Here is a 20461-nt window from a genome sequence, read left to right as displayed (position 1 = left end):
TTCCTTTTAGTCTCCAGGCACAATGCAAGGTGTTGGTTATTACCTATAAATCCCTACATGGCTCAGGGCCAGACTATCTACAGCAGTGATTTTCAACCTTTTTTGAGCCGCGGCACATTTTTTACATTTATGAAACCCTGGGGCACATTGAGTGGGGTGGGGGTGGGGGCTAAAGAAAGTTTGGACAAAAAATTCTCTCTCTCTCTTCCTCCCTTTCGCTCTATTTCTCTCTCCCTCTTTCTCTCCCTTCCTTCCTCTTTCTTTCTCTCTCTCCATCCCTCTTTCTTTCTCTTCCTTCCTTCCTCTTTTTTGCTCTCTTTCTCTCTCTCTCCTTCCCTCACTCTCTTTCTCTCTCTCTCTTTGCTTTCTTTCTCTCTTGCTTTCTTTCTCTTGTTCTTTCTCTCTCTTGCTTTCTTTCTCTCTCTCTTGTTCTCTTTCTCTCGCTCGCTCTTTCTCTCTTGCTTTCTTTCTCTTTCTCTCTCTCTTCCTTTCTCTCTCTCTCTGAGCTTCGCGGCACACCTGACCATGTCTCACGGCACACTAGTGTGCCGCGGCACACTGGTTGAAAAACACTGATCTACAGGACCGCCTCTTGCCACATACCTCCCAGAGATCAATAAAAGCACACAGAGTTGGCTTCCTCCAGGTCCCGTTGACAAAGCAATGTAGATTGGCGGGACCGTGGGGGAGGGCCTTCTCTGTGGCTGCCCAGGCTCTATGGAACCAACTCTCCCCTGATGTCCGTATTGCTCCCATCCTACTGGCCTTCCTTAAGGCTATGAAGACCTGGCTCCTGGGCAGGCCATGAATTGTACATCCTTCATGGCCAAATTGTACGAATGGTGTGTATGCCCAGGCTCTATGGAACCAACTCTCCCCTGATGTCCGTATTGCTCCCATCCTACTGGGTTCTTAAGTAGAAAATGGTTCTTAAGAAGAGGCAAAAAAAATCTTGAACATCAGGTTCTTATCTAGAAAAGTTCTTAAATAGAGGTACCACTGTAATGGGTTTTACCATGGGGTTAGTTTTAGATATTATATTCGATCTCTCTTATTGCTTTGTATCTTTTGTATTTGTATTATTATTTTGTAAGCCAACCTGAGTCCTTCAGGATTGGGGCGGCAGAGAAGTCGAATGAATGAATGAACGAATGAATGAACGAACGAATGAACGAATCAATCAACCAATCAACCAATCAACCAATCAACCAACCAACCAACCAACCAGCCAGCCAGCCAGCCAGCCAGCCAGCCAGCCAGCCAGCCAGCCAGCCAGCCAGCCAGCCAGCAGCCAGCCAGCCAGCCAGCCAGCCAGCCAGCCAGCCAGCCAGCCAGCCAGCCAGCCAACCAATCAGTCAATCAGTCAATCAGTCAGTCAATCGATCAGTCAATCCGTCCATCAGTCAATCCGTCCATCAGTCCATCAGTCCATCAGTCCATCAGTCCATCAGTCCATCAGTCCATCAGTCCATCAGTCAATCAGTCAATCAGTCAATCAATCAATCAATACAAAAGTCCAATTGCCTCTTGAAAAAAGCCCCTTTAGGACAACCAAGACCTGGATGACTGAGAATCTCCATAGACCCATCGCTTTCAGACTCTTGCAACCCAACATGAACCAAGTGAATCAATTTGGAGACCGTCTCCATTGATTTGTGAAGGTTGGTTTGGCTCCCTGTAGACAAAGCGGGATTGCCGGTGGTGTTGGGGGGAAGGGGGAGGAATGCCTGACCCTTGACGTATGAGTCATGATTGGGGGGGGGGGGGTTGGATAGGAATGATGCTGATTTGAGTCCAGCCTGTGAAACATCTCGTGTGTCAGCTTAGCCAGCCTTTCTCCCTGTAGCTGTCGACCTCTTGGCTAGGAAGGGAACTCGGCGGTGAAGGCAAGCTTAGGATCGCCTTGGGAGTCATCTACTTTTGACCTCTGCGAGATGACTAACCAGGAAGACTCTTTTTCTGTAGCGGCTTTGTTTGACGGAGTGCAGGACGGAGTTCTCCAGAGAATCTGAACTGCCTAACGCTTATTCAGCCAGACAAGAAGGAGGTTTTTTTTTTCTTTTTTCGGGATGGAAACACTGGTAATGACTTGCTCCCTGGCTGACTAAGAGCTCTGGAATCGAGGCCTCCACACTCTTTTTTGCAAACATGTCAGGAGTCTTTCCCAATCCCACTCTTGTGCGCGTCTCAATTTTTTATTATTTGTTTTGTCACATACATATTGGTGGTGTTGTGGTTAGCTCTGGCCCAACTCCTGCCCCAAGGACTGTATATGTGGGGGAGACATCCATATGCTGCAGGCCTGTTTTGCCCCCGGTGGAATCTGCTGATGAAGGCTCCTCTGACCAAGAAGACATGAGTGACAGGGAGGAGGAGAGTGGGGCAGACAGCTCAGAAGGAGATCAATTATCTAGCTCCTCCTTGGATTCGGAACAAGAGTTAATGATACAGCCACGCGTGCGGAGAGCGATGCATAGGCAACAACAACTGAGAGATTATTATCAAAGAAAATGGGGCCACCCGTGGTTGGGTGGGGCTGTGGTAATTAGTGAGGCTTCTATAAATAGCAGCCTGTGGGTTTGGCCATTGTGGAGGATTATCTGATCCTTGTGTTTCGTGACTGCTTTACTGACTTGGACCTTTTGTGTGCTGATTTCCCCCCGCTTTGAAACTAAACCAGAGCAAAGTGTGTGTCACTTTGTGAAAGAAGAAGGACTGTGAATTGCCTCACAGCTGCAAGCTAAGTATCACAGAACTGATAAGGGACTTGTACAAATAGTACAAACCAGTTTGTTTGGAGACGAGTGCTCTTTGCTATACCAAAAGAGGGCTTGGTTTAAGTGAATTTTCATTATAAAGAACATTGTTTTGAATTTTCAAACGTGTGTGTGTCTGAAATTTGTACCTGTGAATTTTTGGGAGGAGTCTACCAGGGAGCCCGACAGAACAGGTGGTATACAAAGATATAATATTTATATACATGATGCTAGTAAAAGAGAAACATTAGGACAGGGGACGGAAGGCACTCTGGTGCACTTATGCACGGCTCTTACTGACCTCTTAGGAATCGGGAGAGGTCAACACTGGATAATTTAAGGGTAAAGTTTTGGGGGTTAGGTGATGATACTACAGAGTCAGGTAGTGAGTTCCATGCATCAACCACTTGGTTAGTAACATCGTATTTTCTGCTGTCGGGTTTAGAGCGGTTTACTTTAAGTTTGTATCTGTTGTGCGCTCGTGTGTTGTTGTGGTTGAAGCTGAAGTAGTCGTTGACAGGAAGGACATTGCAGCAGATGATTTTATGGGCTATGCTTAGGTTGTGTTTGAGGTGACGTAGTTCTAAGCTTTCTAAACCTAGGATTGTCAGTCTAGGTGCGTAGGGTATTCTGTTACGAGTGGAGGAGTGGAGGGCTCTTCTAGTAAAGTATCTCTGGACATTTTCTAGGGTGTTTGTGTCCGAAATGTGGTTCCAGACAGATGAGCTGTATTCAAGGATTGGTCTGGTGAAAGTTTTGTATGCTCTGGTTAGTAGTGTGCGATTACCGGAGAAGAAGGTACGTAGGATTAGGTTAACAACTGTTGAAGCCTTTTTGGTGATGGTGTTGCAGTGGGCTTTGGTGCTTAAGTGATAGGAGTATTCCAAGGTCTTCAACGGAATGAGGATTGTCTGCAAGGTCTTGTTTATTTTGCTTGCATTTGCACAGAGTGGATCTTCTCTGGGTCCCGTCAACTAAAGAATGTCGCTTGGCGGGACCCAGAGGAAGAGCCTTCTCTGTGGTGGCCCCGGCCCTCTGGAACCAACTCCCCCCAAAGATTAGAATTGCCCCCCACCCTCCTTGCCTTTTGTAAGCTGCTTAAAACCCACCTCTGCCGTCAGGCATGGGGGGAATTGAGACCTTCTTCCCCCTAGGCCTTTACAATTCTATGCATGGTATGTATGTATGTATGGTTGGTTTTTTATATTAATGGGTTTTTAATGGTTTCTAACATCAGACTACTATTGTACACTGCTTTATTGTTGCTGTTAGCCGCCCTGAGTCTCCGGAGAGGGGCGGCATACAAATCCAATAAATAAATAAATTTGGTGTTCTGATTCTTTTTGCCAACGTGCAGGACAGAGCATTTTTTTGTTTGAGATTTGGACTTGCCAGATGTTTGACCATTCAGACACAAAGTCAAGGTCCTTTTGGAGAGTAGCTGTGTTATCGGTGGTACTGAAAAGTTTGACATCATCGTCGAAGAGAACGCTTTTCTTTCGGTTGAAGTGACAACGGCCGCCTTCCTCCACGGTTCTGCACAATGCTCATTTTGAAAGCAGGAGGAAGGGAAGACTGGTTTGAGAAGGGGGTGGGGGGAAAAAAAGAAAGGGGAAAAAAGCCAACTAAATCAAAAGGGATTTCGCTCTTGAGCCTTTGACCTTCCAGATGTTGCTGAGAGCCGCAGTTTACTTCCTCTTTGGCCGCTGCTGCTGCGTCTTGTCGCTTAACTACTTCTGGCAGCCTACGTTGGGGTTTTTAGAACACGCGCTCCAATTGTGGCCCCTCTTAAAAGCGATCACAATTTCCTTCTTCAGCTGTCTCTTCTAAACTAATCCGTTGGATCCAAAGCTAATATATAGAAGAGAAGTTCCCCACCATCTTCTCTTAAGCATCCACAGAGTCGTCCTTCTCCAGGTCCCGTCAACTAGACCAGTGTTTTTCAACCAGTGTGCCACGGCACACTAGTGTGCCGTGGCACACTAGTGTGCCGTGAGACATGGTCAGGTGTGCCGCGAAGCTCAGAGAGAGAGAGAGAAAGGAAGAGAGAGAGAAAGAGAAAGAAAGCAAGAGAGAAAGAGCGAGCGAGAGAAAGAGAACAAGAGAGAGAGAAAGAAAGCAAGAGAGAGAAAGAACAAGAGAAAGAAAGCAAGAGAGAAAGAAAGCAAGAGAGAGAGAGAAAGAGAGTGAGGGAAGGAGAGAGAGAGAAAGAGAGCAAAAAAGAGGAAGGAAGGAAGAGAAAGAAAGAGGGATGGAGAGAGAGAAAGAAAGAGGAAGGAAGGGAGAGAAAGAGGGAGAGAGAAATAGAGCGAAAGGGAGGAAGAGAGAGAGAGAATTTTTTGTCCAAACTTTCTTTAGCCCCCCCCCCCCGCCCCACTCAATGTGCCCCAGGGTTTCATAAATGTAAAAAATGTGCCGCGGCTCAAAAAAGGTTGAAAATCACTGAACTAGACAATGTCGCTTGGCGGGTCCAAGGGGGAGAGCCTTCTCTGTGGGGGCCCCAGCCCTCTGGAATCAGCTCCCCTCAGAGATTCGCACTGCTCCCACCCTCCTCGCCTTTCCCAAGAGTCTTAAGACTTACTTATGTCTCCAGGCTTGGGGCAATTAGGTCTTGGCCCCCCCGGCCAATGAATGTGATGTATGGTTGAGATCTGAATCAGTATGATTGATTTTTAATATTGATTGTTTCTTCATTGCTTATTTGACCCCTATGACAATCATTAAGTGTTGTACCACATGATTCTTGACAAATGTATCTTTTTATTTTATGTACACTGAGAGCATATGCACCAGGACAAATTTCTTGTGTGTCCAATCACACTTGGCCAATAAAGAATTCTATTCTATTCTATTCTATTCCATTCCATTCCATTCCATTCCATTCCAACCCATTCTTTCTATTCTATTCCATTCCATTCCAACCCATTCTTTCTATTCTATTCCATTCTATTCTATTCCATTCCAACCCATTCCAACCCATTCTTTCTATTCTATTCTATTCTATTCCATTCCATTCCATTCCAACCCATTCTTTCTATTCTATTCTATTCTATTACAGTGGGATTTTAAGTTTTAATTAATTATGTTTGCCTTTGTATTTCATTGTTTCATATTATATGCTGTAAGTCACCCCGAGCCCTTGGAGACGGGCGGCATACAAATCTAATTAATAAATAAAATAAATTATTCTTCTGGGTTTCAAGCTCAACGCCGAAGGGTCTGGGTTTTTTTAATGGCTGGTCCATCACTGGCAGTTAATTATATTCTCGCTCAAAAAAAATAGGAACACGGAGTCATTGGCTGCAAAGCAAACATTTATGGGTCCGTTGCTTGTTCCAAGCCCAGCACAACGGCTTTAAATTCCTGCAATTCGCAGGAGGCGTATTTGTAGCCTTGGCTGCTTGTCACCACTATAGTCAGCAAGCGTGGGCCATTGTTGAGGCGTCCAACAAAACAGAAGAACTGATTCTTTGACCCAATTGGAGTCCAAGCGTTTAAGGAAATAGAGCAGCTGGAACGATGAGACAAATAAAACGTCTTTGTGTGGGCACTTAGAGCTGACAGCAGGATTCAAACCGTCAGGAATGGAATAGAATAGAATGTGGACTGGAAGAATGGAATAGAACAGAACAGAACAATAGAATAGAATGTGGACTGGAAGAATGGAATAGAACAGAATAGAATAGAATACAATGTGGACTGGAAGAATGGAATAGAATAGAATAGAATAGAATAGAATAGAATACAATGTGGACTGGAAGAATGGAATAGAATGGAATAGAACGTGGACTGGAAGAATGGAATAGAATAGAACAGAATAGAATAGAATAGAATGTGGACTGGAAGAATGGAATAGAACAGAATAGAATAGAACAGAACAGAATATGGACTGGAAGAATGGAATAGAATAGAATAGAATGTGGACTGGAAGAATGGAATAGAATAGAACAGAATAGAATAGAACAGAATATGGACTGGAAGAATGGAATAGAATAGAATAGAATAGAATAGAATACAATGTGGACTGGAAGAATGGAATAGAATGGAATAGAACGTTGACTGGAAGAATGGAATAGAATAGAACAGAATAGAATAGAATAGAATAGAATGTGGACTGGAAGAATGGAATAGAACAGAATAGAATAGAACAGAACAGAATATGGACTGGAAGAATAGAATAGAATAGAATAGAATGTGGACTGGAAGAATGGAATAGAACAGAATAGAATAGAACAGAACAGAATATGGACTGGAAGAATGGAATAGAATAGAATAGAATGTGGACTGGAAGAATGGAATAGAACAGAATAGAATAGAATAGAATAGAATGTGGACTGGAAGAATGGAATAGAATAGAATAGAATAGAACAGAACAGAATATGGACTGGAAGAATGGAATAGAATAGAATAGAATGTGGACTGGAAGAATGGAATAGAATAGAACAGAATAGAATAGAATAGAATGTGGACTGGAAGAATGGAATAGAACAGAATAGAATAGAATAGAATGTGGACTGGAAGAATGGAATAGAATAGAACAGAATAGAATAGAATAGAATGTGGACTGGAAGAATAGAACAGAATAGAATAGAATAGAATAGAATGTGGACTGGAAGAATGGAATGGAATAGAATAGAATAGAATAGAATACAATGTGGACTGGAAGAATGGAATAGAATGGAATAGAACGTGGACTGGAAGAATGGAATAGAATAGAACAGAACAGAATGTGGACTGGAAGAATGGAATAGAATAGAATAGAATAGAATGTGGACTGGAAGAATGGAATAGAATAGAACAGAATAGAACAGAACAGAATGTGGACTGGAAGAATGGAATAGAATAGAATAGAATAGAATTCTTTATTGGCCAAGTGCGATTGGACACACAAGGAATTTGTCTATTCTCAGTGTACACAAAAGAAAATACAGTATACATTTGTCAAGAACCAGGGGGTGCAACAATTAATGATTGTCATAGGGGTCAAACAAGCAATCAAGAAACCATCAATATGAATAAAAATCTTCAGGATACAAGTAATAAATTACAGTCATACAATCATAAATGGGAGGAAATTGGCAATAAGAATGATGAGAGAAAAAAACCTAATAGTAAATAGTAGTGCAGACTAAGTGAATAATTTGACAACGTTGCGGAAATTATTTGTTTAGTGATGGCTTTTAGGAAAAGACTGTTCTTGTGTCTGGTTGCCTTGGTGTGTGATGCTCTATTGCGACGTTTCGAGGGTTAGCCAGAATAGAGCTGGAAGGGAATTTGGAGGTGTTCTATTTAGTCCAACCCCCTGTTTCAGCAGGAGTCCTCACACCTGTGATGGCGAGCATATGGTTTGTGTGCCACAGGTGGCCCACGGAGCCATATCTGCCACCATGCGAGGCATTGCCTTAGCTACGTTTAGCACGCATATGCTTGCTGAGAGGCTCGAGGTGGTCGATTTCATGGAGGCTTGGGAGGTTGATTTTGACCTCCAGAAGGCTTCCAGGATGGCAGGGGAAGCGTTTCTGCCTTCCCCAAGCTCCAAGGAAGCCTCTGGAGCCTGGGGAGAGCGACAAATATTTCTAATTTTTATTTCTATTTAATTGGATTTGTGTGCCGCCCCCCTCTGAGGACTCGGGGCAGCTCACAGCATATACAAAGACACAATAGTACAATTAATCCAATTAATATACATAAAAGTAATCTTTAAAAAAATCTAACTTTAAAACATTCACTCAATAAGTCAGACTAAATAAAAATCATACTAAAAAAAAAACCTACCACGATCCCCTGTGCTACTAAGTGTTGTCTTTGATCCTACACACGATCTCTTTGTGAATGTCCATCTCTTCTCTATGCCTACTGGGGGGGAAGTCGGGAAGTGGGGGAGTGGGGAAGGTCAACTAAACAATGTCGGTTGGCGGGCCCCAGGGGAAGAGCCTTCTCTGTGGCGGCCCCGGCCCTCTGGAACCAACTCCCCCCGGAGATTAGAACTGCCCCTACTCTTCCTGCCTTCTGTAAACTCCTTAAAACCCACCTTTGCCGTCAGGCATGGGGGAACTGAAACATCTCCCCCTGGGCACATTTAATTTATGCATGGTATGTCTGTGTGTGTGACTGTTAGCATATGGGGTTTTTTAAAAAATATTTAAATATTTTAAATTTGCCTGATTGCTTATGATTTGTTTTTACATGTTGTGAGCCGCCCCGAGTCTTCGGAGAGGGGCGGCATACAAATCTAAGTAATAAATAAATAAATAAATAAATAAATCCACGCGCAGGGGGTGGAGCGAGTGGGGGCTTTAAATTAGGGGTGTGGGCACACACATGCGTTCGACAGCATGCGTGTGCACTATTTCTACCGGAGTCGCTTATACACATTTCGGCGGAGTCCCTAGTAACAGCCTGGAATACCGTGTTTCCCCGAAAAAAAGACAGCGTCTTATATTAATTTTTGCTCACAAAGATGTGCTACGTCTTATTTTCAGGGGATGTCTTATATTTTTTCAATGAATTGTATCCTGTATCCTGCTGCAGCAAAAATGCATCCAAACACACAGCCGCATGTCTTACTTTTGGGGGTGACTTATATTAGGCAATTCTACGAAATCTCTCCTATGTCTTACTTTTGGGGGGTGACTTATTTTCGGGGGAAACAGTACGGCTTAGCGGGGGCTCTAGCCCGGATTGCACGTTTGCGACCTTTCTGTGGCAGCATACCCAAGAGATCTTGGTTTATCGAGGAACTCAGGGATGAAGCCCCAGAAGAGATGTCTAGAGAAGCTTTGGAGAAAAAGTAAATCTGAATCTGACCGAACACTTCTAAGTTCTTACGTGAAGACTTATAGAGTGGCGCTCAAGGTGGCAAAACGTGCATATCATTCTGCCTTGATTACATCAGCGGAATCGCGCCCAGCTGCCCTGTTTAGGGTGACTCTCTCCCTCCTTAACTTAGTCATTTTAGGGGGGGGTATTGACGAACCCCTGCAGGGGAATGCTGAGGAATTTAATGAGCTTTTTGCGGACAAAATCACTCAGATCCGGACAGACCTTGACTCCGATTGGAATGCAGTGTCAATTGACAATGAGTCAGTCGAGGTGACAGGGGCTCATCTTAGTCCTGTTGTGTGGGAGGATTTAAACCTGGCGACGCTTGAGATAGTGGCCATTGCTATGTGAGCTGTGAGCTCCGCCACCTGCTTAATGGACCCATGTTCCTCCTGGCTGGTTTTGGCCAGCAAGGAGGTGACATGGAGCTGAGTCCAGGAGGTTGTCAATGCTTCTTTGAGGGAGGGGTCCTTTCTGGCTCCCTCGTCCTCAAGAAGCCTTCCCTGGACCCGGCTGTTTTGAATAACTGTCGTCCTGTCTCCAACCTCCCCTTTTTGGGGAAGGTTGTTGAGAAGGTGGTGGCACTCCAGTTCCAATGGTCCTTAAATGAAGCTGATATTTGGGCCCGGCTGCAGCACAAAAACTGCTTTGGTCATGCTTATGGATGATCTCTGGTGGGCCCGGGACCTCTCAGAACCTTTGATACCATCAACCATGGTATCTTTCTGCACCGACTGGGGGGATTGGGAGTGGGGGGCACCGTTTTACAGTGGTTTTCCTCCTACCTCTCCGGTGGGTAGCAGTTGGTGTTGGCAGGGGGTCCCTCAGGCTTCGAGTATGTTGTCCTAATCACTTTGTTGAATATTCCTCCGAATTCCATCTTATCCAATTGTATGCTGAGAAATTGCCAGTTTAAATCGTCAAAAGCTTTTTTGTGCGTTGACCCAAATTAAAGCAAGTTGTTTATAAGGGTGAGCCTCATAGTACTCTCAATATATTTAATATAATTCTAGTATTATGTTTTATTTGCCAGTAGGTTAGAAAACCATTTTGATCCTTATGTACCATTTTATTTAATATTCTTTTTAGTCGTTCCGCCAGCATTCACTTAAGGGACCCTCTCGCCTAGCCACAGAAATGTCAGGGCTCAACGCTGATCGTTAAAATGAGGATTAGCTGTCCTGATTTAGCTAAGCCTGTTTTGTAAAATGTTGGCCTTTTACGCACACACCTGCCGGCTTTGAAAAATTTCAACCCGATTTAGAATGAAAGATTCTCTATTTGGTATTTTTTTAAAAAAAAGTTTTCATGCTTGTTGGTTTCTCTCCGGAGATGTCCGACTCAGCTTCCAAGCATTCTTAAGTCTTCTGGTATCTCTCACATGGCCTCTTCTCTTACCAAGGAAAAAACACCATCATTTAGCAAGGAGCTACTTGGTCATTAATCTTCCAAGAGACACCTTAGTTTATTCTCTCTGGGCCCAGGCTGCCAAAAAAGTAGAGAGAGGCGGAAAAAAAATCCAAGAATAATTAAGGCTAGAGTGGAGTTGGACGTCCGGCTGCAGCTGGAGAGTTGAAATCTGAAGAATTTAACCTCGTGCATCCGTAACCCCTTTGGATGGGTCAATTTTTAAAGCTAGCCTTAAAACGGCTCCCCGAACTGTACACATAAAATAGCTGGGAGATCACGTCATTGAGGGATGGATTATTCTCCATCAGGGCAAATGTTGAAGGGGTCAACGTATTCCTCGTCTGCATTTTAAAGCAAAGGGAGGGGGAGATTTCGGGTATTAGAGCAATATATACAATCGAGGGGTCCCGTTTAGAGGAATTTTTTTTTGTTTACTGTCCAAACTCCCATTTGGCGTTCTACCAATGCAGAGAATTGCATCTCCAGCTGTTTGCACACTCGGGGGGTCAAGGACAGGGGTGTGAGGAAGACATTACAGAAGGAGTTGTGCTGGTGCCTTACTTTCCCTACCACTTTGCGAATGTGAGCTCATTGCGCGGGGTTTGCACGCATGCATGCGGCTTCAAAATATGCCTGATTAGGATGGCATAGTGCCAGGGTAGGCAGGCAGGCAGGCTGACTCGAGCAGGCCTACCCCATCCACAGGTCGCTACTACCAATTTGCCTGAACTGGTCCGAACTGGCTCAATTTTCAATACATGGGGCTGCCTTTGAAAAGTGTTCGGAAACTTCAGATCGTGCAGAATGCAGCTGCGAGAGCTATCATAGGCCTTCCTAAATATGCCCATGTCACACCAACACTCCGCAGTCTGCACTGGTTGCCGATCAGTTTCTGGTCACAATTCAAAGTGTTGGTTATGACCTATAAAGCCCTTCATGGCATCGGAGCAGATAATCCCAGCGACCAGTTAGGTCCCACAGAGTTGGCTTTCTCCGGGTCCCGTCGACTAAACAATGTTGTTTGGCGGGACCCAGGGGAAGAGCCTTCTCTGTGGCGGCCCCGACCCTCTGGAACCAACTCCCCCCAGATATCAGAGTTGCCCCCACCCTCCTTGCCTTTTGTAAGCTCCTTAAAACCCACCTCTGTCATCAGGCATGGGGAAATTGATACTTTCCCTCCCCCTAGGCTTATAAAATTTATGCATGGTATGTCTGTAGGTATGATTGGTTTCTTAAATTGGGGGGGGTTTTTACATTATTTTTAATATTAGATTTGTTCATATTGTCTTTTTACTGTTGTTAGCCGCCCCAAGTCTACGGAGAGGGGCGGCATACAAATCTAATAAATAAATAAATAAATAAATAATAAATACTGCCTCTAGTGCCACGCAGTGATTTTCAGACGCGGAAGTGATGATGTTTTTTTTTACAAATTTATTAGAGTTGGAAGGGACCTTGTAGGCATGTAGCCCAGCCCTCTACTCAAGCAGGAGATACTAGTGATAGAAACATAGAAACATAGAAGTCTGACGGCAGAAAAAGACCTCATGGTCCATCTAGTCTGTCCTTGTACTATTTTCTGTATTTTATCTTAGGATGGATATATGTTTATCCCAGGCATGTTTAAATTCAGTTACTGTGGATTTATCTACCACGTCTGCTGGAAGTTTGTTCCAAGGATCTACTACTCTTTCAATGAAATAATATTTTCTCACGTTGCTTTTGATCTTTCCCCCAACTAACTTCAGATTGTGTCCCCTTGTTCTTGTGTTCACTTTCCTATTAAAAACACTGATGGCGAACCTTTTTTTCCTCGTGTGCCGAAAAAGCATGTGCCTGCACTATCACACATGCACAAGTGCTCACACCCATGATTTAATGCCTGGGGAGGGCGAAAACAGCTTCTACCTTCATCTGGAGGCCCTCTGGAGGATGGAAAGGGCCTGTTTCCCAACTTCTGGTGGGCCCAGTAGGCTCGTGTTTTGCCCTCCCTAAGCTCCAAAGGCTTCTCTGGAGCTGGAGGAGAGTAAAAACGCCCTCCCCCATCTGCCCGGAGGCTCTCTGGAAGCCAAAAACGCCCTCCCAGAGCCTCTGTACGAGACAAAAATTAGCTGGCCGGCACACACATGCACATTGGAGCTGAGCTAGGTCAACGGCTCGCGTGCCAACAGATATGGCTCCGCATACCAGCTGTGGCACCCATGCCACAGGTTTGTCATCACTGCCCTATACCATTTCGGATAAATGGCAGTCCAATGGCACCCGAGGAAAGAAAGGTTCACCATCACTGTCCTAGATTTTGCCAGAGGGAACACAAACTCAGGGACCACCTTCTGCTGCACAAATCCCAGCGACCAGTTAGGTCCCACAGAGTGGGTCTTCTCCGGGTCCCGTCAACTAAACAATGTCGCTTGGTGGGACCCAGGGGAAGAGCCTTCTCTGTGGTGGCCCCGGCCCTCTGGAACCAACTCCTCCGAGAGATTAGAATTGCCCCCACCCTCCTTGCCTTTCGTAAGCTTCTTAAAACCCACCTCTGTCGCCAGGCATGGGGGAATTGAGATACCCTTTCCCCCTAGGCCTTTAAAATTTTATGCATGGTATGTATGTATGTATGTTTGGTTTTATAATAAGGGTTTTTAACTGTTTTAATATTGGATTGTTATATGCTGTTTTTATTACTGTTGTTAGCTGCCCCGAGTCTACGGAGAGGGGCGGCATACGAATCAAATAAATAACTAAATAACTAAATAACTAAATAACTAAACAAACAAACAAACAAACTCGGTTCCGATATTACTTGATGAAGGAGTTTTGTTTTGTGACCAGCTTGGTCAGTGACTGGGTCAAGTTCGACAAAGAACAGATGCTGGTATTGGTGATTCACACATGACCTAGTAGCTTCCTGTTTGGATTACTGCAATGGGGCTGCCCTTGAAGACCTGGGAAGTTACAAGAAGTCCAGGATGTTGTAACTACACACCAGGGGTAAATTCACTAAGGTACACCCAGTAGTGGGTTCCTACTGATAGAGATGCTGCTGCTACACCAGTAGTAAAACCGGAGCTGCGTGCGCAGCTTCGGGTGTGTGGCATGTGTGAGTCCCAGCGAGAGTTTGCAAAATCTGGTGAAAGGACGCACCCGTGTGCGAGATTTTGGCGATTTCTTGCTTCTGCGCATGCATGGAAGCAAAAAAAATGGCTGAAAACTCTCTAGCGCATGCGCACGTGCTCTCACGAGATTTTTTTTCCTGCAAAGTTAAGTGATTCACTTAACCATTTAATGGGGAGGTGGCACACTAGGTTGCATTTTTCAGTGCTGTTGTAACTTTGAATGCTCACCAAATGAATGGTCGTAAGTCTAGGACTGCCTGTAGTTTCGTTTGGAAAGGATCTTGATGGGTGTAATCGTGGGAAGACTTTTTTTAAAACTCCAAGGTCTAAATTGTATTTTTTTCCTTCCTTCCTTCCTTCCTTCCTTCCTTTCTTCCTTCCTTCCTTCCTTCCTTCCTTTCTTTCTTCTTTCCCTCCCTCCTCCTCCTTCCCTCCCTCCCTCCTTCCTTCCTTCCTTCCTTCCTCTCTACCTTACTCCATCCCTCTCTCCTTCCTGTGTTCCTTCCTTCCTCTTTTCCTTCCCCACTCTCCTTCCTTCCTTCATCCCTTCCTCCCTCCCTTCCTTCTTTCTTCTTTCCCTGCCTCCTCCTCCTTCCCTCCCTCCCTTCCTTCCTCCCCTGCCTCCCTCCCTCCTTCCCTCCCTCCCTCCCACCTTCCTTCCTTCCTCTCTCCCTTACTCCATCCCTCTCTCCTTCCTCTGTTCCTTCCTTCCTCTTTTCCTTCCCCACTCTCCTTCCTCCCTTCCTCCCTCCCTCCCTCCCTTCGTTCTTTCTTCTTTCCCTGCCTCCTCCTCCTCCCCTCCCTCCCTTACTCCATCCCTCTCTCCTCCCTCTGTTCCTTCCTTCCTCTTTTCCTTCCCCTCCCTCCCTTCTTTCTTCTTTCCTTCCCTCCTCCCTCCCTTCCTAGGGTCCTCCTGGTTTACCTGGCATCCTGGGCCTTCCTGGCAAGCGAGGACCAAGGGTAAGTCCAAGATCCACAGTGAATGAATGGCGGGGAGGGAATGTGGAAGAGGAATCAACGGGCAATTGAGCTTCAGCCTGCATGGGTTTACCAGCTTCCGCAAGGGAGGGCTGATGTCTTGAAGGGCGCGTCAAGGTCACCACATCTTCATCCCGGACTTTGCCTGTTCTTTTTTAGGGACCTTCTGGCCCTCATGGAAACCCTGGCCGCTCTGGACCACCTGGTGCAAAGGTAAGGGAAAAAAGCTTCCATTTTTTAAAACATTGTTGTATTTTCGGTCATTGTTTCCAACATTGTGCTAAACTGATTCTTACCGCACTAGCTCTGGATTTAAGGGCTGTTCTCCATCTCTGGAAGTTCTTAAAAAGTTTGGCGCAAGGCTACGAAGCCCACGAGTTTTCCTGCCCCTTGGATAGGATCGGTCTAGATGACCCTCAAGGGCATGTCCAGTTTCTGGCATTTCTTTCCAAACAGCTGAGCTGCTTTTTTTCCTGCCAACTAAGTAGAAAGTTTTTGCGAATTTGGGACAGAGGGCAAGGACCCAAACAGTGTTTGTTCTAACTGCTTTCCTTCCTTTTCCGTTCCCTTTTCTTCCTCTCCCTCTAACTGTGTAATGTCTTTAGTCCGGTTAATGATTTTTTTTTTTTGGGTGGGGGAATATATATTTCCACTCATTTGGCTGGACGCAGGCTGCCTGATTAAGAATTAGACACTAGAGAGATACATTGGCGGTCAAAAAAACCCCAAACCCCAACATGGGCTGCATTTAAAGGCACAGTTACAAACTCCAAAAAAGGGGGAGAGTTAAGAAAGCAAAAAGGAATAATAATAATAATAATAATAATAATAATAATAATAATAATAATAATAATATTGATCCGCCAGCCCTCTAAACTCTCTGATTTGTATTGATGTCCTTGAGAAAGGATTTGCAGATATATGCTTTCTTGTGCTGTTCTTTAATTATTATCATTCTTCTTCTTCTTCTTCTTCTTCTTCTTCTTCTTCTTCTTCCTCCTCCTCCTCCTCTTCCTTCTTCTTCTTCCTCCTCCTCCTTCCCCCCTCCCCACTCCCTTCTAGCAGATGATATTAATTACTATAAAAGATATCACCTCTTCTTCTTCTTCTTCTTCTTCTTCCTCCTCCTCCTCCTCCTCCTCCTCTTCCTTTCCTCCTCCTCCTCCTCTTTCTTCTCTTCCTTGTCCATCTTCCTCTTTCCTCCTCCTCCTCTTCTTCTTCCTCCTCCCCCTCTTCCTTCTGTTCCTTCTCTTCCTTGTCGATCTTCCTCCTTCTCCTTCATCTTCCTCCTCCCCTCCTCCTCCTCCCCTCCTCCTCTTCTCCTCCTCCTCCTCCTTCCACCTCCTCCTTCTCCCCTCTCCCTCCCCTCTCCTCCCCCTATTTCTCCTCCTTCTCCTCCTCCCCTCCTCCTCTTCCTCCTTACTATCACTTCTATTCATTAAACATGAAACTTAGTCAACTGAACATTTTCAAAGAGTGTCACAAATACCACTGGTACTAATGGTTGATACAGATTGCTGCTAGCATCCAAAGTTATTGTTGTTGCTATTATTATTGTTCTTGTTATTATTGTTGTTTTGTTGTTGTTGCTGTTTTGTTGTTATTATTGTTATTATTATTATTGTTGTTCTTGTTATTATTGTTGTTTTGTTGTTATTGCTGTTTTGTTATTATTATTATTGTTATTATTATTATTGTTATTATTATTGTTATTATTATTATTATTATTATTGTTATTATTATTATTATTGTTATTATTTCATATTGGAAACCGAAAGCTTTAAACTTTGCTCCTGGCTCTCTTGCTAGTCCCACCTGGCCTTTTTTTCACGTAGGTGTCAAATCTGCTGGGTTTGGGGAGCTGATATGAAAAACACCTTACGAACATGTTTTTAACATGGAAAATTAACATGAAAAGACAGCTAACATGAAAAAATAAACTGATTCGGAAACTTTCCCCTTTTGGATCTAAGGGGAAAGCGGGCATTTTGCCAACTCTGTGTCACCTGGGGCCCCCTGACTGGAAAAGCCTCATTAAAATGATTTACAGTTAAACAGGAGAGGCAGGGAAAGGAAGGGAGAAGGAAGAATTTAGCCCTTGATCTTTTTGAAATACAGAACTTATTCCTCAAGTAGAAAGCTTTTGGAAAAAAACCCACGGCGGTTGGACGGGCGGCCATGCACAAACCCAGAAACATAGAAAACATAGAAACATAGAAACATAGAAACATAGAAGAAGACTGACGGCAGAAAAAGACCTCATGGTCCATCTAGTCTGCCCTTATACTATTTTCTGTATTTTATCTTAGGATGGATCTATGTTTATCCCAGGCATGTTTAAATTCAGTTACTGTGGATTTACCAACCACGTCTGCTGGAAGTTTGTTCCAAGGATCTACTACTCTTTCAATGAAATAATATTTTCTCACGTTGCTTTTGATCTTTCCCCCAACTAACTTCAGATTGTGCCCCCTTGTTCTTGTGTTCACTTTCCTATTAAAAACACTTCCCTCCTGAACCTTATTTAACCCTTTAACATATTTAAATGTTTCGATCATCTCCCCCCTTTTCCTTCTGTCCTCCAGACTATACAGATTGAGTTCATGAAGTCTTTCCTGATACGTTTTATGCTTAAGACCTTCCACCATTCTTGTAGCCCGTCTTTGGACCCGTTCAATTTTGTCAATATCTTTTTGTAGGTGAAGTCTCCAGAACTCCAGGATTTATGAAACCCCGTTACCATCAGCCCATGATGGAAAACACGAGAGTGTGATAATTGTATGGTGGGCATACAGAGTTGCCACGTTGGGTGAACATCTGGCGACGGAATGGGTTGAGCTTCCTAGAATTGTCGCTGTTTTGATAATGAGTCACATCTGGACTCATTGAAAGTTGTATCAATCTGAGTATTGTATTGGCAGTTCTGTGCTAGCAAAAACCTCAGAAGAGAAGGATTTAGGGGGTCGTGATTTCTGACCGTCTCTAGATGGGTGGAGAGTGCGGTCAGGCGGCAGGGAAAGAGAGTAGAATGCTTGGCTGCATAGCTAGAGGTATAACAAGCAGGAAGAGGGAGATTTGTGATCCCGCTGTATAGAGCGCTGGTGAGACCACACTTGGAGTACTGTGTTCAGTTCTGGAGACCTCACCTACAAAAAGATATTGATCAAATTGAACGGGTCCAAAGACGGGCTACATAAATGGTGGAAGGTCTTAAGGATAAGATGTATCAGGAAAGACTTCATGAACTCCATCTGTATAGTCTGGAGGACAGAAGGAAAAGGGGGGACATGATCGAAACATTTAAACATGTTAAAGGGTTAAATAAGGTTCAGGAGGGAGGTGTTTTTAATAGGAAAGTGAACACAAGAACAAGGGGACACAATCTGAAGTTAGTTGGGGGAAAGATCAAAAGCAACGTGAGAAAATATTATTTCACTGAAAGAGTAGTAGATCCTTGGAACAAACTTCCAGCAGACATGGTTGGTAAATCCACAGTAACTGAATTGAAACATGCCTGGGATAAACATAGATCCATCCTAAGATAAAATACAGGAAATAGTATAAGGGCAGACTAGATGGACCATGAGGTCTTTTTCTGCCGTCAGTCTTCTATGTTTCTATGTTTCTATCTGTATAGTCTGTAGGACAGAAGGGAATGGGGGGACATGAATTGAATCAGAGGCTGAGTCAAAGTTCCAATTTATTGCTGGAGCCATTCTGGCACCTCCAGTGAGAAACCTGAATCTAAGTTTCCCACCCAGTTGCAAATTCATATCCCTTGTCCCCTACCCACAAACCTGTCACGTTGTCCACTCCGATTGTGCCAGTGTGGCAAGTCCGTCCTTTGGTTCCACCCAGGTGAGTGGATATAATTCCAGCAACTGTTTTTTAGCCTATGTCCCCCCTAGTCATCTTCGTTGCTCTTCTCTGCACTCTATCTAGAGCAGTGTTTCTCAACCTTGGCAGTTTGAAGGTGTGTGGACTTCAACACCCACAATTCTCCAGTCAGCATCTGGGAGTTGAAGTCCACCCATCTTCAAACTGCCAAGGTTGAGAAACACTGATCTAGAGTCTCAACACTTTGTTTTACATGGTGACAACCAAAACTGGATGCCGTATTCCAAGGGTGATTTTATACCAAAGCATTGCAGAATGCAGCTGCGAGAGCAGTCATGGGCTTCCCCAGGTATGCCCATATTACACCAACACTCCGCAGTTTGCATTGGTTGCCGATCAATTTCCGGTCACAATTCAAAGTGTTGGTTATGATCTATAAAGCCCTTCATGGCATCGGACCAGAATATCTCCGAGACCGCCTTCTGCTGCACGAATCCCAGCGACCGATTAGGTCCTACAGAGTTGGCCTTCTCTGGGTCCCGTCAACTAAACAATGTCTTTTGGCGGGTCCCAGGGGAAGAGCCTTCTCTGTGGCGGCCCCGACTCTCTGGAACCAGCCCCCCCAGAGATTAGAACTGCCCCCACCCTCCTTGCCTTTCGTAAACTCCTCAAAACCCACCTTTGTCGTCAGGCATGGGAGAATTGAAATATCTCCCCCCGGGCCTATGCAATTTATGTATGGTATGTTTGTATGTATGTCTGCTTAATAATGGGGTTTTTAAAATATTTTAAATTTTAAATTATTAGATTTGTTATGAACGGTTTTATTGTGTTGTGAGCCGCCCCGAGTCTACGGAGAGGGGCGGCATACAAATCTAATAAATAAATAAATATCAGATCCAGGTTTTGGACATCCAGGATCCATCCGAATCCGGATTGGTGCTGCAAACGCCCTTCCCTTTCCCACCGCTGAACTTTCGCCTTGCTGTTCCTGGAGTCACGCCTAGCCAGCAATTCGGTGCTGCTTGAAGGCAGCCGTGCCTTTGATAATAGCTGTGGAGTGGAATTATCAGCACGACTTCGCTGAACGCTTGGACCGGCTGACCGGTTTTCATTCAGAAATTGGACGGTCACGTCTGGGCTGAATCCCCAGGGTTCCTGGCTGTCTTCGGCCAAGAATTTCCCCCAGCTAGGCGATTCCCCACTTGGCCTGGATTGGTGTGTGTGTGTGCGTGAGAGAGAGACTGTCTAAAGGACAGGATGCATTGATAAAAATTGGAAAACACAGAAAAATAGAAGGAGCTACGAAGGAAATAGGAAAGCTTTACTGCAGGTATTCTCCGACATGATCTAAGAACATAAGAAGAGTCCTGCTGAATCAGGCCAAAGCCCATCGAGTCCAGCATTCTGTGTCACACAGTGGACCACCAATTGTCCATGGGGATCTTGAGCAGAAAGAGAAGGCAAGACCCTCCCTTTCCCTTGACCCCCAACAAGTGGTACCCAAGGGAACCCTGCCTGCCACAACTAACATAGAGATGGCACTTG

The 20461-nt window shown here is 44.6% G+C and overlaps 3 protein-coding genes across 4 annotated transcripts in view; 1 reads left to right on the top strand and 2 right to left on the bottom strand.

Annotated features, from left to right (window-relative positions):
- ST6GALNAC4 (ST6 N-acetylgalactosaminide alpha-2,6-sialyltransferase 4) overlaps positions 1-20461 on the bottom strand; it is a 683294-nt gene that overhangs the window by 257912 nt on the left and 404921 nt on the right. The gene's annotated exons all lie outside the window — the stretch shown is intronic.
- Positions 1-20461, bottom strand: part of ST6GALNAC6 (ST6 N-acetylgalactosaminide alpha-2,6-sialyltransferase 6) — a 490277-nt gene that overhangs the window by 280003 nt on the left and 189813 nt on the right. The window lies entirely within an intron of this gene.
- COL27A1 (collagen type XXVII alpha 1 chain) overlaps positions 1-20461 on the top strand; it is a 187400-nt gene that overhangs the window by 2862 nt on the left and 164077 nt on the right. For both annotated transcript variants that reach the window (XM_070758773.1, XM_070758772.1), the window contains exons 2-3: positions 15005-15058; positions 15236-15289. In XM_070758773.1, the coding sequence (XP_070614874.1) occupies positions 15005-15058; positions 15236-15289 (108 nt within the window). The remainder of the gene's footprint in view (positions 1-15004; positions 15059-15235; positions 15290-20461) is intronic.

The sequence above is a fragment of the Erythrolamprus reginae genome, chromosome 8 (assembly GCF_031021105.1).
Source record: "Erythrolamprus reginae isolate rEryReg1 chromosome 8, rEryReg1.hap1, whole genome shotgun sequence".
Taxonomy (NCBI): domain Eukaryota; kingdom Metazoa; phylum Chordata; class Lepidosauria; order Squamata; family Dipsadidae; genus Erythrolamprus; species Erythrolamprus reginae.
This window is presented reverse-complemented; position numbering and strand designations above follow the sequence as displayed.